This window comes from Podarcis erhardii (assembly GCF_964252035.2).
Source record: "Podarcis erhardii genome assembly, chromosome: 14".
Lineage (NCBI taxonomy): Eukaryota > Metazoa > Chordata > Lepidosauria > Squamata > Lacertidae > Podarcis > Podarcis erhardii.
Window position 1 is genome coordinate 33,062,707 of NC_138503.1, and position 25,134 is coordinate 33,087,840.

General features: G+C 44.4%; 1 protein-coding gene and 1 pseudogene across 3 annotated transcripts in view; one reads left to right on the forward strand and one right to left on the reverse strand.

The window, feature by feature from the left end:
• Positions 1-25,134, reverse strand: part of ABAT (4-aminobutyrate aminotransferase) — a 40,570-nt gene that overhangs the window by 8,688 nt on the left and 6,748 nt on the right. Inside the window, exons 2-14 of one of the 2 annotated variants that reach the window (XM_081840299.1) lie at positions 24,565-24,694; positions 14,964-15,107; positions 12,758-12,855; positions 11,927-11,956; positions 10,687-10,804; positions 8,327-8,376; positions 7,309-7,389; positions 6,291-6,383; positions 5,765-5,827; positions 3,964-4,027; positions 3,007-3,155; positions 2,288-2,425; positions 915-1,082 (exon numbers count right to left, since the gene is read on the reverse strand). In XM_081840299.1, coding sequence (XP_081696425.1) covers positions 915-1,082; positions 2,288-2,425; positions 3,007-3,155; positions 3,964-4,027; positions 5,765-5,827; positions 6,291-6,383; positions 7,309-7,389; positions 8,327-8,376; positions 10,687-10,804; positions 11,927-11,956; positions 12,758-12,855; positions 14,964-15,033 — 1,122 coding nt within the window. In that variant the 5' untranslated portion in view covers positions 15,034-15,107; positions 24,565-24,694. The remainder of the gene's footprint in view (positions 1-914; positions 1,083-2,287; positions 2,426-3,006; positions 3,156-3,963; positions 4,028-5,764; positions 5,828-6,290; positions 6,384-7,308; positions 7,390-8,326; positions 8,377-10,686; positions 10,805-11,926; positions 11,957-12,757; positions 12,856-14,963; positions 15,108-24,564; positions 24,695-25,134) is intronic. The other variant, XM_081840298.1, reaches the window with a different exon arrangement.
• On the forward strand, positions 336-739 carry LOC309329499 (small nuclear ribonucleoprotein F pseudogene; annotated as a pseudogene). Its single transcript has one exon. The product of its transcript is annotated as a small nuclear ribonucleoprotein F pseudogene (transcript).

Consider the following 25,134-nt stretch of genomic DNA (forward strand, 5'->3'; position numbering starts at 1 on the left):
AGAGAGAACAAGGGAACAGAAGAAACAATGAGGATTGTAAGAAATGCTTAGCCCAACAGATTCCAGTATGTTTAACTAACCGCAGTGCAAGCTAAGAAGATAATGCCTCGCACATCTTTGCTCCTTGATCCATTAAGACAATTGAAGGAGACTTTGGCCCCTCTGTCAGGCTGCTGCCCACCATCAAAGCAACAAGGCTGCCTGCCGACATTTAAACAAAACATTCCATGCACTTCAATGGAGTTGAGTGTGGTTCAGTTTCCTCTAATGCACTTTTTAATAGAATGACCAGGGAGTCAGCTGAGATAGGGGCTAGGGGTTTAAAACCAGCTGCACAGCAGAGCTTTGGCGGGCACACGTGCTGCCTGTGAGTAATTTTTTTTGTTGGCGCAGCCACCCTTAGGTTGGTCTGGTTGCTATGAGTCTGCCTCTCAATCCAAAGCCCTTCCTAAACGGGCTGACTGGGAAGCCAGTGATGGTGAAGCTGAAGTGGGGGATGGAATACAAAGGCTACCTCGTCTCCGTCGATGGCTACATGAACATGCAGCTTGCAAATACAGAAGAATATATTGATGGTGCATTATGTGGACACCTTGGTGAAGTTCTGATAAGGTGCAATAATGTCCTTCATATAAGGGGTGTGGAAGAAGAAGAAGATGGAGAAATGAGAGAATAACTATTTTGGGGGGAAAGTTGTTGTTGTTTTTTAACTGTGCTAAGAAATTTAGTTGTCCGGTTTTGTTTGTTTGCTTTTTGAAAGTTTCGTCAAGTAACATTTTTTATGGCCAAACGATAAACATTGTCATTGAAGAAAAATTACCAAAAAACCAAAACTAAACAAAACCAGCTGCACAGATATTGTAGGGCAGCATGTGGAATCAAATGAAAGCTAAGGTTCCCTATCTGTGACTTACAGCATTGGCCCGGAATTCCTCTTTGTGGAAAAACCCGCCACTCATCATCTTCTTACTGAAGCTCAGCACGTCGGCTGGGTCATCCAGGCCCCAGTGTTCATGGGCCCAGAACTTGCCGGTACATCCACCTCCCGTCTGCACCTCGTCCACCAAGAAACCACAGCCATGCTGCTCAGAGAGAGTGGACAATGTTAGTTACTTGGAGAGTCAGTGGTGATGTAGTGCTTAGAGTGCTAGAGTAGGACCTGGGAGACCAGGGTTCAAATATAACTCAAGAAGTTCACTGGGTGACCTTGGGCCATTCACAGCCTCTCAGGCTAGCCTACCTCACAGGGTTGTTGTGGGGATTAAATGAGGGGGAGAACCATGTGCACCACTAGAACTCCTTGGAGTAAAAGGTGGAATGTAAGCGCAATAACTAGTAAAATAAAGAACTGGGACTCTCAGCAGGTGGGGTTAGGAATAACAAGGAACTGAATAGGACAGATGTTTCCCTACTGCCTTCCCTGCAATGACTGCAGGAGACAGCAGTTTACAGGATATGTGGATGAAGCATCTGAGATGCCTGCACTGCACATCCCACCAATAGAATTGCTGTGCAGTTGAGAAATGGGTTTTTGGATCAATGGGACCCTGCAGTCTTCATCTGAGGCCCTTCTCCATGTGCCTCCTCTGATAGAGGTGCAGAGGGTAATGACACAAAAATGGCCTCCTTAGTGGCTTGTGGAATACTCTCCTCAGGGCGCCATCATTATCTGTTTTTAGGCATCAGGCAAAAAGATTTTTATTCACCTGGGCCTCTGGATTTAATTTTTTTTGCCTATCTTTTAGTGGGGTCGAGTTAGTCTACTCAGAGTAGGATTAGCATTGGATACAAACCCAAATAATTGCTGTGTTATCATGTTTGTTTTCAACCTGTGCATCTAAGCATAATTCTTTTTTGGGGGTGGAGAGGAGGCAGTCTATCCTGCTCTCGGTTTTTGACGTTAATTAATGTTTCAGTCTCCTTGAACTGAAAATTAACAATAATTATAATTATAATTATAATTAAACAAATTTATATACCACCCTGCACTGAAAGACCACAGGGCAGTTTATAACATAGAACACAAAAGTCAATACATAGCATATCTATACAATATAAAAATCAAAAGTTACATAAATACAATTATGATAATAAAAAATAAATGATAGAATAGAGATTCTTGGAACAGCATAAAAAACAGACTGGATTTGTACATAGCCTTTGGGATACAAGTGCCTCGCAACGGTAACAACAACAACAACAACAACAGCAATCATTCAAATTAACCCACCACAAACAATGGGAAGCTTGGCAATATCCCAAATTTTAAGTCTGGCTTTCTACCAACCTTCCTGGCAATGTCCCTCAGCTTTCTGAAGAAGTCATCTGATGCATGGTTGTCCCCTCCTTCTGACTGAATGGGCTCAACGATAATTCCTGCCACAACTTTCTTCTTTTTCCTGTATTTTACAATCAAATCTTCCACCTGTATGTTGAACATTTTTTATTTTTTGAAAAAACAACTGGCTATTGACACCCCCCCCCCACATTAAATGTAAGAGCCAACTTATATTTTAAGGGAAAATGAAATGGAAATGATTTGGGGCGGGTGAAGTGAACAAATGATGCTTGGGTTATTCCTTCAGAGAAGCTAAGTACAGTTGGTTTAAACTGGTTCTCTTATCTCTTTCTGTCAAGGTCACGCTGACTATAAAAGTAAGGCCAGAAGGAGCCTGGGCTTCACTTTATCTTTCTATCTCTCTTCCTTCTGGTGTGGTGTTCTGTATATAGTGTTGAGGGACTTAGTATAAGTTATTGTAAGTTTAAGTCTGCTGCAGCTTGATTTCTTATGGGCAGTGCCAATCCTGAATGTATTGGATTTGTGACCATTATGTTCATTTGCCTTCAGTAGCAGCAGTAAAGCTCTGCTGTTGGATGAAATATTAATTGCCTCTGGTCTATTTTTGGGGAATCCTGCAATGTGTTTAATTTTTTACTCAGCTAACTACACATTGGAGTTCTGCTCTGAATCAATATATGAGTAGAATTTCATGACCAAGATCTCACCTCTTCTAGGCAGCGGGCCTCTTCTTGTTGATTTTCTCTCACAAAGTCTTCCAGAGGATACTTCAGCCTTGGAAAGGGAGCGATGGGCCAGTCAAAGGAAGGGATGTCTAGTTTGTGGATGGCTTTGGAATGCGTGGCAGCTAAGCAGCCTGCAGGAAGGGGCAACACCAACACATTGACTCGTTTATTTTTTTAAAGCAGTTTTTCTCCTTTCTGGTTTTCTTAGAATACATTCCTGGCAGCTAAGCTTCAAAAGTAACAGTTATATAATATAAAACATTCAAGATGTGGCACCCACGCCACTCACCCACAGTCCATCTATCGATCCCATTATGCTACCCTGCCTCAGAATGAGATGAAGAGAATGGACTGTACCGCTCTAATTGCAGGTGTGAAAGAGCCTCATTTTTAGTACCTCCTTCTTGTGTAAAGAAGCTCCCCACAAGAAGAAAAGTAGTGCAGCAGGAAAATTTATACTGCTTTGCTAGTTTTCTACTTGAGAGGATTTATTTTTAACGTGCAGGAGCGTATTTGGGAAGTTTTTAATGTTTGATTCTATTTTTAATATTCTGTTGGGAGCCGCCCAGAATGGCTGGGAAAACCCAACCAGATGGACAGGGTAGAAATAATAAATTATTATTATAAATTATTATTATCATTATAAAAAATGCCATGCACCCACCCACCCGCCTATCCAACTAGCTTGTCAGTAGCATTCATTCTATCACCACAGGCCTCTTTCAACTGCATGGCATTGATGTTACCTGACTGCCAAGGCTGCTGTTTGTTTTGAGGGGGGCCATGGCAAAATGACATCTCGTAGCCCTCTCTTCTGCACTGCTACCCCCATCCTCCAGACAAAGTAGGGAGAAGGATACCACACAATGCAGAGGTTCAAGTGGCCCCAAACTCTTCCCTGCCTCCCCCAAAAGCACACATCTAAACACTTTTCCTTACCCATAGTTCTCCCGTGAAATCCACCCATAAAGGAAAGCATACTGTACTCTGGACAACCGGGGGGCTGGAATCAAAACAAGAAACTTATTTGCTGAGCATTCATCCTGATCCACTGGCACAAAGTTTATTCAGAAGTCAGATGACATCCGGTCTTTATTGAACGTTCCTTCTTATCCCTAGGATGTCGTACAGCAACAAGCATTTGACCCAGTCAGAATCCGTGACCAGAGGAAAGAGACAGTGGAGGAGGACTGGAAAAAATTTAAAATCTATCTTAAAAATTGTTGTAAAATTTCGGAATGTTAAGATGTCAGGGGATTGGACACTAAGAATTACAGCTATAAATCGAAATTTATAAAGCAGAAACTTTTTTTAAAGAGAATTAAATATAAAAATGGGATGAAGAATTGCTAAAAATTTTGAAATTTGGATGCAGTGAAGGGGAGGTTTGGGGAAGTCGCATTATGTTTGTTTGTTTTTTGTTTATGTTGTAAAATCAATAAAAATTATTATTAAAAAAAAAAAAAAAGCATTTGACCCAGTTTGCTTGCAGGGTGTTCATTTGCCTTCCTGTTAGCTACTTGTCCATCCCACACTTTTCAACGCATTTCCCTGTCACTTTCCAAACCACAAAAAGTCAGGTTCTCTCTTTTAAAGCATGTTTGCTGTGCTAGGGTGATAGAGCGTCTGAATTCATTCGCGTGTTGTAGAACTAAAGTTATGGCATGTGCTTTAATTCAAGGTAGGGAAAAGGGCTAACCAAATGATTGATGGGGTGAAGTGACTCTTCTGTGAAGGAAGGTGGCAGTATCTGGGACTTTATAGTCGGGAGGAATAGCAAGTCGGAGTCGACATGACAGAAATTCATAAAATTATGTCTGACATGGAGAGCAGTTTTTCTCCCTCTCTCTTAACACGAAAACTCAGGGATATCCAATGAAGCTGAATGTTGGAAGATTCAGTACAGATAAAAGGAAGGTCTTCTTCATGTAGAACATAGTTAAACTGTGGAACTCACTGCCACAGGAGGCGGGGATGGCCACCAACTTGGATAGCTTTGAAAGGTGACTGGACAAATTCATGGATAAGGCTTATCAATAGCTACATGGTTACATTCTTGTCTCCAAGGTCGTAGGCAGTGATGCGTCTGAATACCAGTTGCTGAAAGCCACAGAAGGGGGAGAGCCCTCTTGTGATCAGGTCCTCTTTGTGGGTTTCCAACTGGTGGGCCACTATGAAAATGGGATGCTGGACTGGAAGGACTTGCTCCAGCAAGGTTATGAATTCAGGCACTCTCATAATACTGGTTGCATAATTCAGTAGCCTCTCTAGGTGGCAGCATCAAGCCCTGTACTGAAGCTCCAGGCATTGTTATGCAACCGACCAGGCTTAGAAGGAGGGGACCTTTGTTGAAATAACCTATTCCTCATCTCTCCAGTATTCTAGGTGCTTTTCGATTACAATGAAAGCAAGACAGAAGAACAAAAAGAGTAAAACTGCAAAACGTTTGTGTCCTTCCATACCAGGGGCTCAGGGTGGTAAGGAAAGTTCTCTCCCCCCACCATCCTATACCTGTCTTAGCCTCCCAATAACTCTGTCAGGTGGGCTATGATAAGGGTGACTCATTCAAGGTGACATTTATGGCTGCCTGAAGCTTTGAACCCGAGTCTCTCTCTGGTCTTAATCTGACAGGCTGACCATGATGCTAACGGGGATCTTGCTGCCTCTAGGTTCCACATGCTTATTTTGCATCCAAGAATCTGCAAATCTCCACCAGGTGACTCAGATACGGCTCTCTTACCTGGTTGATCATGCATGTTTCCAGCTCTTCCTTGGTAACACTGTTGTGCCCCCTTTCTTTGCTCTGGAAAACAAATGGGCTTCCTATTAAACTTCCAGAGATGGAAAAATATTCCAGCATCAATTTCTATGGGGCGTTTCCAGATGGCCTGTTTATTGAGTATTCATCCTGATTTGTTTGCAGGAAGGGTAGATGACATTGTGTCAAAGCAAGCGTTGCCCCAATCTTTCCAGTGAGTTTTTCTTATATAAAATGTCTGACCTTTTGGGAGAGTGGGTCTGTAGTGCAAGACCTCCTAACCAACTGTAACTGCTCAACTTGAATTTGCTGACATCGGACTGAATCCCACCTGAAGATAGTGGCAGATGCACCTCTCCAGGAAGGAGATTACTGAACTGGGGAGCCACCACTGAAAAGGCCCTGCCATGGGTCAATGCCAACCAAGCAGCCCACGCTGACAGCACCACCAACAAGGCCTCACCTGCAGATTGTAGGATTTTGAGATTGTCTCCTATGTTTTACTCACCCTGTACCACATGAATATGGTTTTGAAGGCATTTTCATTTGAGCAAGATCCACAGGACATGGTTATAACCTGAGATAGACCCTTAGGAGCCACCTGTAAATGGGGAGAGAGCAAAAAAAAGTCACAGTGACATTTAATCTCAAAAGGCACAACACAAGAGACTTTCAAGGAAGTACATATCCTGGGCATATTCTTCCCTTTAGGCACCACCACCACCAGTGACCTATTAACTTTCCCTGAGCAACTGACTCCACTTCCACAATTTCCATAAATTTGATTCAGAAGCAGAACTGAATATTCGGCTTAACTTACATTTGTCCCGTCTCTGTGCTCTATGGCTTGTGCCATAGAGGCACATGCACAGGAGCCCTAGAGGGGCCATTTTCCTCATGGCCTTACCACTGTGTAGTGCTAAACACACCTAAAGCCTTCATCATAGTGTTGTGATCGCCTGGGTTTCCAGAATGGCTTGGCTTTTTGTTACATATTTTACTTTTTGGCACTGCAAGATGGAAATGTTGGGAGGTGGCAGTACGGTGGGACAGCTTGGCTCCCCAAACAGAATTTTGAGGTACAATCTGTGCTGATTTAAGCCGGGGTGGGGAACCCTCTTCACACTGAGTGCCACATTCTCTTATGGGTAACCTTCTGAGGGCCACATGGGAGTGGTGGGTGGGGCCAGAGGCAAAAGTGGGTGGAGCAACACAGGTACATTTTAATTTTGTACAGTAGGCGGATTTCTGCACACACTGACACATCTCCCCTCTGTTCCCCATCCAGGCAAGGAAAAGACATCAGAGTTCAATGACATATTCCAGTCAGGCAAAAACACTCAAGGTGTGAAGAAGAACCAGTGAGGGACATGGCTCATGCAGAGGACATGGAGCCAGGAGGGTTGAACCTGAACCATTCACACTACAAAAGGAAATTAAAAACCACACCAGGAGGTTGGCTGCTGTGCAATGAAACTTCCCAAACCATCCATGCTGGGGCCATTTCTCTGCAACGCAAAACGTACCGAAAGCAACGATTCCTTTAGCCTTTCAGCAAAGTTCTCTGGGGGAAGAATCCCCAGCGCAGGCCTGTTGACAAAGGTACTCTGGAAAACAAGATGAAAAGCTTGAAGTCAGCACTGAACAGCACAGGCTTTACCAACCTCATGCCCTCCAGGTGCTTTGGACTACAAAAAGGAGGTACTGGCTAGGGGGGGGGGGGACGATGGGAACTGAAGTCCAAAACAGTTCCCTATGTTTGTAAAGGGAAGGCTCTTAGGCTCATTTGTAGAGCCTCTGCCTTGCATGCAGAAGGTCGCAGGTTCAATCCCTGGCATCTCCAGATAGGATTGGGAATAACCCCCTGGTCTGAAACCCTGGAGAGCTGCTTCCAGTCAGTGTAGCAACACTGAGCTAGGTGCACCAATAGTTTGATTTCAGTATAAGACAGACAGGTTCCTATATTCCTATGTATTTTACATTTTTTAACATCTGCACCTGTCTTCTTCCTCCCTTCCCCTGAGTTTCCCCTTTCATCTTATTCCTACCCATCCATTTCTCTCTCTCTCTCTCTCTCTCTCTCTCTCTCTTTCTTATAATAAAAGTACAGTCTGATTCACACAAAAATATGGTTTGGGATTTGCCTGATGAACCTCTGGTTGAGTGGCTCACCCATAAGGGGCAGAGAGCCACAGATCTGAAGGCTCCAGGTTTGATTCCAAGGAAGCCCAAACAGATGGGCACTATCTGTAGCAAAGAAAAGCAGAAGGGGACAATGGGAAAGTAGAGGAAGAAACTTAAGAGGTGGGTCTGGGTGGTGGTGGTTGAGAGCCAGAAATGGCCCCATAAGAGATGTTTCTCCAACTCCTAGAAAATTGGAAAACCTAGCCACCTTCCAGAAGCAAACTCCAGCATGCAGTTTCCAAAACCAGAGGGGAAAGAAGTAAAATTCAGGCAATATTGTGCGATGCTTATCAACAAATTAAAAAAATCTCAACATGGGTAGGAGTTGCTTCAGTGACTTGGGTGAAAGAAGCGCCTTACCAGATTCCGGGGCTGCTGGAGGAGTTTTATTAGAGCTGGATGGCTGTAACCTAAAACAAAACAGAGAGAGAATTTCCAATGGCTTCAATGAGTCTGGGAGCTGTTGATGACCACATTCTAGCTCACTTCCTTTTTCTCATTTATGTTGTCATTTGAACGCGAGGAACAGAAACCACAGGAAATCAACACGAATGTTGGCCTGGTTTGCACATAATGCTAAGATAAACCATGGCTATGTGTGAGCAAGCAAGTGTGCTGGCACCCAGGGAGGAAATAACAGCCATTTCACTCCTCCCCCAGTTTTTCTGTTCCTGGAGCAAATTTGATTGCAGCTTGTGGCTTATTTGGAGCAAGAGAGCTAAGCCATGGTTATGCATGTAACCCTAAGCCAAACCATGGCTTAACTCCAGGTAGTGCAGTGACTGTGGGAACAGGGGAGGAGCCAAGCAGCCACAATTTTTGCACTGTGCACCACAGAATCATAGAACTGGAAGAGACCCAAGGGTCATCTAGTCCAACCCTCTGCAACACTTACTCATTCAGTCAAAGCCATTGTTTGGCTTAGTGATGCATGCAAAATGGATCACTGCCTGGCCTTAACTGCTCTGTTATTTGACAGAGTGCTATTGTGAATTTTCATTTCACAAGGACAGTAGCTACTTCTAGGGTAGCTCACTGGGACATCTGTCCCTAAAGCTGGAAGAAAATAGAGCGCCTCTAAGGACGAACAGGGCATGGAGGGAAAGAGCATGATTTAGGAATCAGTACAGCGGACAGCTCCTGCCAACCTAGCAGTTCGAAAGCACATCAAAGTTCAAGTAGATAAATAGGTACCGCTCCGGCGGGAAGGTAAACGGCGTTTCCGTGCGCTGCTCTGCTTCGCCAGAAGCGGCTTAGTCATGCTGGCCACATGACCCAGAAGCTGTACGCCGGCCAATAAAACGAGATGAGTGCCGCAACCCCAGAGTCGGTCACGACTGGACCTGATGGTCACGGGTCCTTTACCTTTACCTTTACAGTGGACAGCAACAAATTCAAATGCTTCTTCCTGAAAGGTACACTTTAGCCACCCTATTGAAGCCCAAAGACAAAGAGCAGTGACTGTGATTATGGGACTTGCCAGCACCCACCTTCAGTAGGAGGCCCAGTCCATACTCTCCATGCTCCTCTTTTAAATGCCCCCCCAAACTGGTTTCAGAATCACTGATACTGGAATAACTAACTACAACTAAAAGCACTGCAGTGACCACCTGCAAAGTCTCCAAAAGTTGTGTGTGCACCAATTATTCTGGCAACGATCCTAAAGCCATGCGACTGGTTTGTCACATTCTACTAATGACATGATTGCTTACCCTGAACAGGTTGAGTGTTTTGAACATTCCGTCAAATCACAGCAGCTTAGCCAACAGCAAGTGACCCATTAAGTTCTACACAATCAAGAGTTTGCAAGCTCAGCGTCACAAGCCCCGTTTTCACAACCTCAAATATTTCGTTGACAGCTTGTGGGCCAGCTGGTCTCTTCTGACGTTGGTGTATTGTTGAAACAGCTCAGACATAGAAACTACACAGCAGCTAGCCAAAATAAAATGGCACACTCTTGTGGTCATTAATCTGCATTCCTGCCCTTCAGGAGCTTGGAGGCCTAGCCAGTTCCACTTCTGTAGCTATTCAGTTCTGTTTGGAAGTCTTACGTAAAGGCTAACCTACTTTCTTCGGAGTTTGGAAAGTTCCTCCTAGTGCCTTGCTCAATGACAACCCTGGCTCTAGACCAGAACGTGCATTTCGGGCCAACAATTGCTCAAATTTAGGACTCACAACACGGAAAGAAGAATGCTAAACTTGCATTGCAGGACCAGTGCAGAGTCTGCCCAGTCCAGCCTCCTGTTTGTTTGTTGTTTATTGCATTTATTCCCCATCCTTTTCTCCAAGGTGCTCAAGGTGACCTATATGGTTCTCCCACGCTCCTCACTTAACCCTCACAACAACCCCGTGAAGTAGGTTAACCTGAGTGTGAGTTGCTGGCCCAAGGTCACCCAGTGAACTTCATGGTCAAGTGAGGATTTGAACCCTGGTCCCAGTTGGACACTAACCACAATAACAAATGTGACTAGTCAGATGCCTCCAGAAAGACCACAAGGAGGGCATGAAGCAGCCACCCTGTTATTTGCCCCAGCAGTTTTTCTTCAGAGGTAGAGTGCCACTGTACAAGGAGGTTCTGTTTCGCTGTCAATGGAGTTTTACAACTCCACCTTGCAAAAATGGCTCAACTGTTTGTTTGTTTTTAAGACAGCAGGCAACCCCACACCTCCCAGAAGGGAGTTTCATGCCCCCCCCCACAAGAGAACATCCTCTTGGCTTACCTATTGGGATGGAAGATATCTGAGAGTAGAGATCCAGCATTCGGTTCCCGTCAACGTCGACAAGGTAGTTTCCGCGGCTTTCTTCGTAGTTGCAGAAAAAGTGCACGGCTTCTGCATTCTGGAAGGAAGGGAGGGAAAGAAGTGGCCTAGACTGCTCCACTCCCCACCGAGGGAAAGATCATTCAGGCCATTTAGCACAGGAGGAGGAGGGGGGTTGCCTCTGGTTTTAAAAAAGACTTGAGGCCACAACACTGTCCCCGGTCTGCCTGCTTTCTCCCTGGCAGAGCCCTGAAGTTAAGGGCTAATCAACACACAACACTCTTTATTCATGCTTTTTCGATTGTGCTTGAAGCAGCCACTTTTTATTCTGAATAAAAAGCAGTGCACCCTTGATCCAGACTGGGGTCCTGTACCAGCGTCCTACTTGAAAATGGTCACATGCGCACACAGCAAGCTGCTCCTCAGCATAGTATCAGGAAAACTGAGTTTGTTTTTCCCCTCTCCCCTCCCTATCCCTTTTGTGCCTTTTTAAAAAAAATAGATTGTAAATCTCCAGGTAGGGGCTGTCTTGTCTTAACTGATGGTCTGTTAGCTGCTCTGAAAGGCTTTTTAGCTGAAGAGCAGGGTGCAAACGCTCTAAATAAAAAAAAAAATGAATCCAAATAAGGAAAACTCCAGCTCCCAGGCCTAAGAAGACTGGCCAGGTTTCTCCATTTGGTCCCTAAGGCTGTGTGGGCCAAGCCACACACATACCTGCCCTCTACCTGATGTCATCTATGTTGGCAGGTAAAGAAAGCCGAGCCAAAAGAGGGTTTGCTTGCATCAGCTGATTGCTGGGGTTTGCAAAAAGCCCTGGGCTTTTTGCCCATGTGGTTTGATTTCAAACCCTGCAGGCAAAAACAGCCCACCTGACATCATTGTGATGCCAGGCGACGGAGAGTTCGGAGGCTCTGACAACTGGTCAAATGTGGCCCACGGAGAGGCGGGTGGGAGAGATAAGGACAAGGGCCCCCTAATCTGCAGTGTCTTCCAAGCCGGGGACTCTGGGCCATTTCCCCCCTTGAAAATCAATATGGCCAGCTTCTCAAAGAAGTATTGAATGCCCTCCCCCCCCATTTGCAAGGAGGGTTGCCTACCCATCCACAGCTGATTTGCTGCCTAGTATTCTTATAAGGCTCTGCAGGTAAGAGGTTTGGGGGCAAAATATTTACATTTTTACACTAAAAACAGGATAAATTACCTGAATTCTGTTCAACTGTTTCATTAATTCCTGGAAGGAAAGAGATAAAGAATATTATGAATATAACTAGCAGCTTAAGCAGGATGATATTTTGGATAGAAACACTGAGCTAAGTCATGGTTTGGCTTAGCATGTTGTCTGAACAGGGCTTGTGGTTTGGATCTTCAAACCACAGGGCAACCTTGGTTAGTCTAGAAAGAGCTGAAGTGTGAGCCTGGGTGCTGGCGACACTATAAGCCAAACCATGGCTCAGTTCAGCTCAGCTGAAGAACTAATTGGCTGCACTCTCTCCTTCTGGAGTCTGCACACCTTCCACTAAGCTATTGTATGGCTTAGTGTGACGTATCAACTGGGATTGATAGGTCCGTCAATTTCAGTTTCTGTTGGTTTCACATTTTTCAAATCCTAAATTCGGGTCTTCACATTTCTGTGGCCGTTTGGGTTTCCCTTTTTAAAAACCTCATGAGAATTGTTCAGTATTCTAGCGCAAATTTCTCCTCACCAGCACGTTTTGGTATGCACTTTAAATGAAGGAACACCTCTCTGCAAGCAATTTCTCCTAACACACATCTGTATGTTATTTTCTCAAATATGTTCATTTTTATATGCACACCTTCCCCTAATAGATGTATTTTTGCGAACACTGGGTGGAAAACAGCATCACCAAATTTGTAGAAGTGCAAATTTGGAAGCATGGCCGCCTTTCAATTCTCATTTTGTTTTGAAAAATGTGATTGTGATAGTTTAAATGCAAACTGAATCGAATTCTCCCCCATCCCTGCGTTCAAACCAGGACAATAACACGGGGCTTGAAAAATGGCATCAGTTTACCCTGGATCTTGGGCCGGGGACTTCTGTCTTCATGAGGGGCCCATCATAGTCAAACTCCACATCGATTTTTGCTGCAGCTTGACTGATTCCTCTGTGCCCTGCAAGGAATATAAAGTTAACCAATTTAAAGTCATTTTTTTAAAGGTTTAAGGGGCACAATAGGACTCCCTTCTGGGTAATATGCATAGAATTGCATTGTATATAGGGCCGGCCCAGGCATTGGGCAGAACCAGGCTGCTGCCTCAGGTGGCAGAAGCTCTCCAGGGGGCACCTGCTGCCTCCACCAGCGGCAGAGAAGCACAGCCATCATCAGTGCAGATTTCAGGCAAGATTGTGTCCATTTAGGGCAAGATCTTGGTGGTGGGCAGTTTGGTGGTAGCAGCAGGGCAAGGTGGCACTTCTGGTATCAACTCAAGTGGTGAAACGGGACTCGCCGCCCTGAGTGTACATATCTATTTAACAAATCCATTGCAGTGAAATAAAGTGGTCTTCTATCAAAAACCAGTCTGAATGCCTTTTCTGAGACACTGGTGGAAACCTCTGACATAATTTAATAAGCAAAGGCTACCAAGCATGGCTAGAAGCCCCATCTGTCCAAACTGAGCTGACACACTAGGACCAAAAATAGCCTCGCCTCCCCAAGAAAAAGATTAACAAGTATGCCCTCCAGTGATGAAACCAGCCAAAACTTTAGCTGATTTAATTTATTGATCAGAGCTTGATTGATCTGACTGCATTGCACGTGTGGCAGTGAAGCCGCTGAACATTGATCAGCTGAGTTGATGGGATGGCAATAGAGGATTCATGAGCATTCCTGCTGGTCGGAAAAGCTGTAGCTTAGTGGCAGAGCATCCGATTTGCATGCAGAAGGTCCCAGGTTCAATCCCCAGAATTTCCAGGAACAATTAGGAATGTCCTGCCTGAAATCCTGGAGAGTTGCTGCCAGTCAGTGTAGACAATACTGAGCTAGATGGACCAGCTCAGAATGAGGCAGATTCCTATGCTCTTTCCTCTATTTCATTGTGCAGATGACAGAGCACATTATTTCCATGCTGAAGTTCCCAGGCTCAATCCGTGTCATCTCCAGTTACAAAACAAAAAGGTCATTCAGATAGCAGGTGATGTGTAAAACCTCTCATTGAGATGCTAAAAAACCACTAGCAACAATGAACTAGATTAAAGAATGGGGAATCTGTGGCCCTCCAAATGTATTAGACTTTGTGGGTATACAATGCAGGACATATATCTGCCTCTATGATATTTTTGTAGAGCCAATCTACCTTCTCACCAAAATTCTGGCGCGTGGTGAAAACATGCCCAAATTCAGATTGCAGTTTTGCTAACAGGAATCTTCACAGAGCAGGAGGTGAAGCCAATGGGAACTGCGTAGCAAGTAAACAATTCTTGTGCAATGTTCTGGGAGATGAATCCTATTTATTGGATGCTTGAAGAGTAACACGAGAAGCTCCAGAGGATAAACAAGATGCAGAAGGAGGCTGTTTGTACCAGACAACCCCAGCCCTTTCCCAGCCGAGAGAAATTTAAAAGCCTCTTGAAAGGCCAGAACAGAAAGGGAAGATTTTGGATCCTGGCTGGTTTTGCTCACGGAAAGATGTTTTGTAAGGAACATGGGAATCTGCCTTATACTGAGGCCACATTCACCCCATACATTGAGAGCGCTATGATGCCACATTAAACAGTCACGGCTTCCCTCAAATACCTCTGGGAGCTGTAGCTTGTTAAGGGTGCTGAGAGTCGCTAGGAGAGCCCTATGTTCCCCTCACTGAGATACAATTCCCATAGTTCCCTGGAAAGAGGGACTGACTGTTAAAGCACTCTGGGAACTGAAACTCTGGGAGGGGGATTAGGGCCTCCTAACAACTCTCAGCACCCTTAACAAACTACAGCTCCCAAAATTCTTTGGGGAAAGCAATGCTTGTTTAAAGTAATATCATGGTGCTTTAAATGTCTGGTGTGAATGTGGTACAAGGCAAGCCCCCCCCCCCGAATTTCAATGATATTTCCCCTCCCTTCTAGTAATTTCCAAATGTGATTTATTTTTTCCATAAATAAATGAAGACTGGTGGGAGGAAGGGGGGAAACATGGGGGAGATACTCATCACAGGACTAATATAAGCCACTGCCTTGAGCTGTGGAACTCTACCAATATCTCCATTCTGTTTCATGTGCTTTTCCCACCACTTACCAGCTGCAATAATCCTAGAGTTCTGTTGCAACGAACTCGTTAGATGTCGGCTGAGCAGCATCAATGCCATTTCCCCTTTTCTTCCGCCACAAAAACAAAAACAAAGGATCAAACCTTCTTTTTTCCTCCCTTGCTGCTGATGACCTGGGAGACAGAGAAGGAAGAGACTCAACACACAAGCAAATACCGTACATTCTTCCTGTGACCATGAATCATAGCCCCATAAGAACAACAGCCTGCTGGATCAGGCACCCAACAGTCCAGCATCCTGTTCTCACAAGGGCTGACCAAATGACTGTGGAAAACTAGCAAGCAGGATTCCAGCACAAAAACACCCTCCTGTCCTTCGCTCTCCAGCAACTGGTATTCAGAAGCATTTCTGCTGCAGACTGTGAAGGCAAAGCACAGCCATTGTGGTTGGTAGCCAATGACAGCCTAGTTCTCCACGAATTACCGTAATCACCACCATCCTGTCCTGTGTACACAAATAGTTGACCTGTAAACTCATATTCACATATAACATTCAAAGTTGTATGTTTTTGTGCATACAATAGTTGAGGCGTACATATTGACAAGCTTATACTCCTAAACACAAACACTCCTAGATTTGCAAAGACGAGTTCTACCTGTATTCAGTGGAACATGTGAATGAGCTTACTATGAAGTTCTGCTTTTGTTGCCATTTCAGTTCTATTTAGCTTTATAAAGTGGTACCTCGGGTTACATATGCTTCAGGTTACATACACTTCAGGTTACAGACTCTGCTAACCCAGAAATAGTACCTCGGGTTAAGAACTTTGCTTCAGAATGAGAACAGAAATTGTGATCCAGCGGCGTGGCAGCAGCAGGAGGCCCCATTAGCTAAAGTGGTGCTTCAGGTTAAGAACATTTTCAGGTTAAGACATCCGGAATGAATTAAGTTCTTAACCCGAGGTACCACTGTAAGTGGGAGCTGCGTCCAGTATTGGTTAGAATGCACATAATCTCAATATGTACACTGATGTTATATTATACTGTTAATACTTTGATTTGATGAAAGGAACATACCTACGCCCAGCCCCCCCCACCCCCCGGCTTCATCCCTGTCCCGTTGTGGAAGTTTTTCAAAATTGGTGTATCTGGCCTCTGCTGTCCCATTGAAGCCACTTCCTCTTCGCATTAACATTAACAATGGGCAAAGAATTTAGAAAGACTAATTGAAATGCTAGCATCGTTCCCTTATGTTGCTTCCCCCCCCCCTTCATGGCCCACTTTCCTTCTTTCCTTCCTCAGACTGAATTCAATCAATAATTTCAACTCCAGATTCAAAACCTTTTAGAAAAAGATAAATTTTTTTGCTAACCTCTGACAGTGGGAATTTATCATCTTTATTTTGAGAGATCTTCTTGTATTGTGTTTTGCACATGGCAACTTTTATTTAGCTCCTAGCTAGCAGTTCCTGCTTTTCCTCTTACAGTATTGCAAAGGTCATAAATTGCCACGGCAACACACAAAGCTGGAGAGGTTGCAGGCATTTCCTCGGTTTTATTTTGTCTGACACTCAAATCGCCTTCATGTTACAGACGGCCCAGGGAATGTAACTCTCCCTGTGGAATCTATCCAAACAAGCAGTCAAATCTCTTAAAGCGAAAAGGGGTTTTGCAATTCTTTCTCCATCCCATCATTAAATCTCTCCCTTTCCTGGCGCACTGAGTCTTGATATGCACCCCTGCTGGCAAAGCAGGTCAGATCAAGTTCAGCGAATGATATGCGCTGACTCATGGACCACGCTTGGGTCACCCAATCCCTATGCGACGATTCATCCAAGGATTCTTGCTCAACACTATTCCAAGCTTCTACATTTGCAGCCGATTGCTCCTGGGTTGCATAATTTATTACAAATGAATAAAGCACATCCTTGCTTGCAGTGCCCATGTGTTCTACACACTATTTAGTAGCATAAGAAGAGCCTGCCGGATCAGAACAATGGCCCATCTAGTCCAGCATACTGTTCTCACAGTCGCCAACCAGCAGGGGCGGCCTGCAAGAGACTGGTATTGATGAATTGGAAGAATAAAGGTATTGATCCCCTTTAATCAATGGATTCATGATGTGACAACACTTGTAACATATGAACAGATTGCTTAAAGACGTAGACGTTGCTGTCTCAATAAATGAAACTGATCTGTAGGAAATGTAACTTGAAAAAAGAGACATTGCACATACTTTTGCAAATCAGGAAATCTTTAATAAAAAATACGCTTAAAAAGAAAAAAGGAAAAAAGATGTGGATTTTGGATAACATTTGGAACGAGTTTATACAGAATACAGCAGGTTACTAATAATCATATATGTATTAGGACAATAATATCATTTAAATATCTATAAAATAATGTATGGAAATGTAACTGATTATATTTGGTAAAGGTAAAGGTAAAGGTAAAGGTAAAGGGACCCCTGACCATTAGGTCCAGTCGTGGCCGACCCTGGGGTTGCGGCGCTCATCTCGCTTTATTGGCCGTACAGCTTCCGGGTCATGTGGCCAGCATGACTAAGTCGCTTCTGGTGAACCAGAGCAGCACACGGAAACGCCGTTTACCTTCCCGCCGGAGCGGTACCTATTTATCTACTTGCACTTTGACGTGCTTTCGAACTGCTAGGTTGGCAGGAGCAGGGACTCAGCAACGGGAGCTCACCCCGTCACAGGGATTCGAACTGCCGACCTTTTGATCGGCAAGCCCTAGGCTCTGCGGTTTAACCCACAGCACCACCCTATACATTTATTTCTTCTTGTATTTTTGTGCTTATTCTTCCTCTTTCTCTCTCTCCCCCCCCCGCCCTCTTTCAGCACTTAAAAGACAAACCAACAAAAAAACCAGCAGGGGCAGCCAGCCTGTCGTGTTTCACCACCTGAGGTGAAACTCGAATTGCCACCTCCTTCCTCCCCTCCTGTCCATTTCCACTGCCGCCATGCCCCAGCTCTTGCCAGCGGGAACCAGGGCACTTCTCAAAGCATTGCCCCTTGCTTGGCTTCTCTTCCTGGGGGTGGGAAAAATGACTGGCAATGCTGTATGCTTCCCTCTTGGTGGCAGAAGTAGTGGGACGGGCAGAACACTGCCTCTTGCACTTCCACCGCCTGAAGCGGGCACTTCACCCTGCCTCATGGGTAGGCCGGCTTTGCCAACCAGATGCCTCTTCTGGGAAGCCCGTAAAGAGGGCCAAGGACTAAGCCGCTTCTGGCAAACCAGAGCAGCGCATGGAAACGCCGTTTACCTTCCCGCCGGAGCGGTACCTATTTATCTACTTGCACTTTGAGGTAGCGGGTATTCGAACCGCTGACCTTCTGATCGGCAACTCCTAGGCTCTGTCGTTTAACCCACAGCACCACCCGTGTCCTTTTTCTATGTACAGTAGTTATTTTCTAAACTTAAAATCAAGTCTGTGAACACGGGGTTCATTTCACAGATTTAATAATATACATGTACCATTGAATACAATCCAGAGTTATGCCTCTCCGTTGGTTGAATGATGCTTACTGGGATGGGAGACAGAGGAAAGATAACTGGATTTTATGTGATTGCTGGGGCCTGTCCTGAATCTCAGAAACTGGTGCACTTTGTTTAATTATGCTCCTGGTATAAAAAAAACCCTTGGGGTGGAGGTTCCTTCTACAGTTAATTTAAAAAATTCCATTTGCAAAGTCTGATGGTTGTGATTTATTTTATTTTTTAAATTCCTATCAATGCTAAGATATTCAAGAAAAAGTATGTTGGATGTGAGAGAGTTAACTGTGCAGCTGATGGTCTATCTGGATTGAAATTACAGATGTTAAGATTCTTTTCTCGTAGCTAGCATCGCAACGATAAACAAAGCTGAACATTTCAATGTTCTGTTTAATGCCGTTTTACGTTCAGAATGATGGAGGGGGTGGGGAGGCCACCTGGAAAGGTGCATTCTGTGTGGCAGCCCCCTAAACTGCACAATCCCACCCCTCATACAGAGATATACCTGGCACCTTCATTCTGTGGTTTCCACCACATACTGAAGATGAAACCTTCGATTCTGGCCTTCAACAGCGAGGAATATACATTTCCCAACTTATTCTCTTGACTGTAATTTGTTTTAACTGTTCTTAATATTGCATTTTAAAAATTAGAAGGCAAGAAACCAAATAAATAAGCAAATATGTACAAATAATAATTACGAACAACAATAATTTTGTTATTGTCTATTGTGCAGAGGCCGGCAGCTATAGGTAATAAATATGGCTGACATACAAGCCATTGCTTAGTGCTGTGTGTGTGTGTGTGTGTGTGTGTGTGTGTGTGAGAGAGAGAGAGAGAGAGAGAGAGAGAGAGAGAGAACACGAACCAGCCTGCCCTAACATCTATATTATCTAAACCTTTTCCCTTCCTATCCAGCCTTGGATAAAAATAACACCGGGCAACCCTGTACTATGAAATTCCGCATGCAATGCTAAATATACAGAAACCGTTAGTGTACAAAAAAATCAGCCATCTTCCCTTAGTTCAGCTTTCCTCTGCAAGATGGAAAAGTTCACAGTCCAGAAATGGGAGATTTAATATGTACACATTTACGCTCTGCTCACTCACAGGTGTGTGATGTGTGCGCAGAGATACACGGTGCAAGATGCTGTAGTAACAAAGTCTGAGCAACAGCAGCTCTTGCCTTACTCACCAGGAGAAAATGCAGCAGCCTCAGGTGACCCCCCCCTTAATAAGTTGCCATGGCACCCGCAGTGGGGCAAGAATACAAGCGCAAGGAATGTTCCAATGAGAGGGAAGGGATTGGGGGGGGGGATGTCTTTTGAGCCATAAATCAACCAGACAGCTCTTCAGCTGAGCTATCACTATACAGTTGCTGTAGTAACCAATGACAGAGAAAATCTGCAAGGAAATGTATAATTATTAGATAGAAGACAGCACCTTAGTCCAGTCATCAGTACACCACAGAAAATATATGGCTCAATGGTTATGGTTTTTCTGTGTGTGAGAGTATGTAGGGGGGAATTATTATTTTTTGGGTGGGGATATTTTGGAATGCATGTTAAGTTTTTTCTCTGTTTACATCCCAGTAAGAATGGGTAGACCGGTTTTAATTTCTCTGTTTAACCGTCTGAAATTCAGCTTGCCACATTTTCACATCAGTTTGTGTGTTTATTTTTTTTGCGGGGTGTGTGTGTGTGTAATTTCTAATGAAAATTTGCCAGCGTTTTTGTTCCATTTCCTCCTGATTTACGCATCTTTGCAAGGGATTTCTCCTAACTGTAATCCATTTTTTCTATGTTGTTTTCATGCACGCTTTCCCCCAACACACACATTATGCTTGTACACCTTTTTTTTTTTTTGAAAGAGAACTTCTCTTACAAAACTAAGAGAAGTACAACTTTGGAAAGGTAGCAAAGTGCAAATTAGGTTAAAGTGCAAAGAGCTTCAAATTTCTCCAGGAATTTCCTGGACATATCCGTAATACTGCATTCAGAAGCAGTGTCCAAGCGGAAATCGCCAAAATGTCCGGGGAAATCTGGACGCATGGCAACATATGTCGGCAGTCATTTTTTGAGTTATTCCTCAAGAATAGCTCAAAAACTTTGGGCAAAACTACAAAAAGCTCAACAACTTTGGCAAAAGAAGCAGCAGCTCAACAACTTCCAACTGTTTGAAATGTGGCAACCCTAACTTACACAACAATATTAAAATATTCAGTAGCTTTAGAAAGGACAGTGGTATGGCAATAAAACAGGATAAACTCCACGCTCTTGGCCCAAAGTCTTCTGTGTTATGCAAGCCGGCAGCGATTTCTTTCTAGCTCCCTAACAAACTACAGTTCCCAGGATTCTCTGGGGGAAGCCATGTGCCTTAAATACATGGTGCAGCTGTAACCTCAGGTTGCATAGGCACTATACATTTAAAGCACACGGCTTCCCCCAAAGAATCCTGGGAACTGCAGTTTGTTAAGGGTGCTGAGAATTGCAGCCCTGCACAATCTCCCCACCATGTCCCAAGGCTGATTTCCAGCAGTCAACAGTAATTTAAAGCCCTTATGTGATGCTTCTTATCTCCCATTAAATAAGTGGCTCCCTGGACTTTTCCAGGTCAATGCCCCCTTGGTTTCATAAACTCATCCCCAGTGCCTGCATACTCTACCCTATAAAAGGCATTATTCAGAATAGCGGTTTGTATGGCCCACTAAGGAAGATAACAACAGAATACAATTCAAAACAGTAACACTTAATTGCACATTTTTTCCAAAATCCGGTTACAACTATTTAGCTTAATTAATTCAACAAAACATGAACATGATCCACTGGTGTCAGCTTTTTGAAGTCGGATAGTCATATACACCTGCAGCAGCCCCCTGCTGCCCCCTTGCTTCAGTGCCCCCTAGGTAATTCCACCGCCCCCAGGTACTGCCCACTTTGGGAATCACCAAACCTACCAAAAGATAGCCAAACCTAACCAGACCAAGCCTTTCTGAGTTCTATATCCAAAAACATGAGTCAGGCAGGGGTGGCTGGTGACCATTGTGACTGGTAGGGCGGAAGACAGGGAGCCCAACAGCAGGTGGTGCTAGAGCCAATGACAAGTGGAGGCTACTAATTCTCATTTAGCATCCATCTTCCTCCTCCCTGCTGAGTTCCACAAAAGCCACACTGAGACGAAGGAGGGGGAAGCTGGCAGGTAGTGTCACCCTCCCGGACTGGGGACGTAAGCAAGGCGGCAGGCAGGCAGGGCACCATCCCATTTGCCCTAAAGAATCAGGGAGACAGGGACTTTGGTTGCAAGATTCCAAGATGAACACACAGGGTAATATACAAAATACTACTACAAAACCCGACGAACTCCCTAGACGCAATCAAAAAACAATGGGAGGATGACATAGGCTATGAGATTAACCACACTCAATGGACCAAAATGTGGTCTAAACCCCTCTTTAAATCCATATCAACGAAAAGAAAAGAACTCACTCTGAAACTCACCTACAGGTGGTACCTAACACCAAGAAAACTAGCGCTAATATGCCCAGGAACCTCACCAAAATGCTGGAGAGGGTGCATGTCCACAGGCACATATCTCCACATGTGGTGGGAGTGCCCCCAATTCCAACCATTCTGGACAACAACCATACGAGAAATAAGTAAAATAACCAAGCAAGTATTAGAAATCATCCCAGAATTGGCCTTACTAAACATCTTCCAAGACAATAATGCCCACTTACACCACAAAGAACTCATAACCCACCTACTTTTAGCAGCCAGAAGCATCGTAGCCAGACACTGGAGAGACCTGTCAGGAGTAAGCATGGACCAATGGTACCAAATAGTATGGGAAACAGCCCTACTAGAAATATTAACCAATAAACTGAAACTGACATGGGGGACAAATAGAAGACATCTTCACCCCGGTATGGCTCCCCTTTATCACATACACAGCCCAACGACAAAAATCCACCAACAGCATACAAATCAATATGGCTAACCTGATCCAAAACACCCACCCACCCACCCACCCACCCCACTCATACATGAAAACAAAGGTCACCACAGCCAACCACAAATGAATAACCACACCCTAGGCCAACCCCAACCTCTCTCACCACAGACGGAACAGCAAAGTACCTGCACAAGCAACGCTGACACCAAACCCTACATAAAGTAAATAGAAACATCGCCACCCGACCCCACCCCCACCCATCTTTCCCTCCCTTCACCTCTTTCCCCCTTTTCTTTCTAATGTCTCAACAAATGAAACTGATTTGTAAAAATGTTACATGGGGGAAAAAAACACAAGACATTGCACACTTTTGTAAATCAACAAAATCTTTAATAAAAATAAATAAATAAAAAATAAATGGCAGCCTCTTGAGACAGAGACAAAAATGTCAAATGGAAGCACATCAGTTATGCCTGCAAGCGACCCAACGAGGCCACATCAGCATCACAAAGGAGAAGACAAACGAAGCAGGACAACTACTGCCACATTTGGTTTATCGTTTCAAAAGCAAGCGCTCTCAAATGAGGTAACTTAAAAAAAAAATCCAACCTAGAATGATTTAAGTTCTGCCTCTGGACCTAAGAGACCCCTATGCTCACATGATAGGACTTACCTTTAAAGAAAAGCCGGAACGTATCAACATCTACACCCCAAATATCTATACCTTCAAACCCATCAAGGTTGAATATTTTCTAGGGGTGCAACATTTGATTGACTGGCTAATTGGCCAAAAATCTCCAAATGTTTTGGGCAACAACACTGCTCATTTGCTTTGCATTCGGAAGGTCCCAGGTTCATTCACTGGAATCTCCAGGTAGGTCTGGAGCAGAACCCTGTCCCAAACCTGGGGAGCTGCTGCCAGTCAGTGTTGACAATACTGAGCTAGACAGACAATGGTCTGAAATGGTAGAAGTCTTCCTATGTCTATCTAGCTCAGTATTGTTTACACTGACTGGCAGCAGACAGGGGAAATTCCCTTTCCCACCTGGAGGTGCTGGGGATTCAACCTGGGACCTTCCACATGCAAATCAAATGCTCTACCAATGAGCTACAGTCCTTCCCCAACAATGCTTCATGCCTTTCAAGCATAGAGTATGGTACTGATAACGCCAGGTTCGATCTGCATATGGGACAGCTGCATATTCAGGTTGGACTAGATGATCCTCAGGGTCTCTTCCATCTCTATGATCCAACTATGTGTCAGAAAAGGAGGGATATATCGGCAGGTTTTGGTTTTTCTGTTTCTCCTTTCCACCCCTGGGCTGCATCTTACCTTAATCAAATTTAGAGCAGACCCATTGAAATAAACGTTCATGATTAAGGTAAGTCTGGCTTGGCACCAGGCAGCTTTCTATGTTCTTCCAATGTTCCTAATGCCCATCATCCCTGAACACTGAGCAGCACGAATTGCTAAGATTGGCAGTTCAGCAACATCTGGAGGGCCAGGGGTTAGTGACCCCTTCCCTGGTGGTATCCCAGACAGGCAGCTGCTGCATTAGATGCTTAGCTGTGGTTGCACAGGGTTCAAGAGATTGGATCCTGCCAGGTTCACCTGGCATCGTCTCAGGGGAGGAAATGTCCCAACTGAGGAGCCGCATCCACCAAGCGCCATGGTCCTCAGCTGCCTTTATGAAACTGACGTGCTGCACCACGAGGTTCATCTGCAGTGATTTTATTATTATTATTGATTTCTGCAAAGTGAATAGACCTGGCTAAGAGAATCCCGCAATCTGAGCTGCTCGACTTCCTGGCTGACACCATCGGCACAGAGTTAATGTGTTGATCAGAGGCTGAAGTTCCACAGCGTGACTGCAAGATCTGGCCCCAAAGCACAATTATTGATTGGGGTTTATTCTTTTCTGTTCTTTTTTTTAATCTGAAGACAAGGCTCCCTTTATGACTTTTGACCAGATTTAACAGCCAGGCATCTCCTCCCCACTCTGCAAGCAGTCATAAAACCAGGCACTGGAACAAGAAAGAAATGACAGAGAAGGGAACATGGGTGAGGATTAACACAATTTGGAACAGTGCACAGGGAGGGACATTTATCCCAATTTCTCCTAATGCTAAGGGACTCTGAGTTCAGTCAATAGATTCCAATGTACTACCTGCTCACTCCTCTGCAGATAGAATCAACACCCTCCAAATCTTGTTGGACTCCAACTCTCATGAGCCAGCAAGGCCAATGGCCAGGGATGATGGAAGTTAAATTTCAGAGGCGTCTGGGAGGACACCATGCTGATGCAGAGTGTAAATTCAGTTCCCAGCGACTTAACTGTTGCTAAAATACAGTACTCAGAATAGCAACGATTCTGAAGACATTTCCAGAGAGTTTTGCTATACCTTGAAATCTAACAAGTTTATTATGGGGCATCCTTTTTGTTAACTGGGCTCCATTTCATCTGATGCAATCAATCAATCAATCAATCAATCCCTTTATTATGATAAATGACCAGTATTCACATCTGATGCAATTCTAAGACACTGTGGAATTAAGCATTCTAATGAGAACGAAAGACAGAAAGCTGTTACAATTTACCGTACTAACGCAACCTCCTTTTGTAGGCAGTGCAAGGCAGGCTATTCAGAGCCTGAGGAAGCTGAAATGTTAGAAGATTTGGGACCAACACTGCATAAATAAACCGTGGAATCGTTCCCATAGGGTGTAGTGTCAGCCA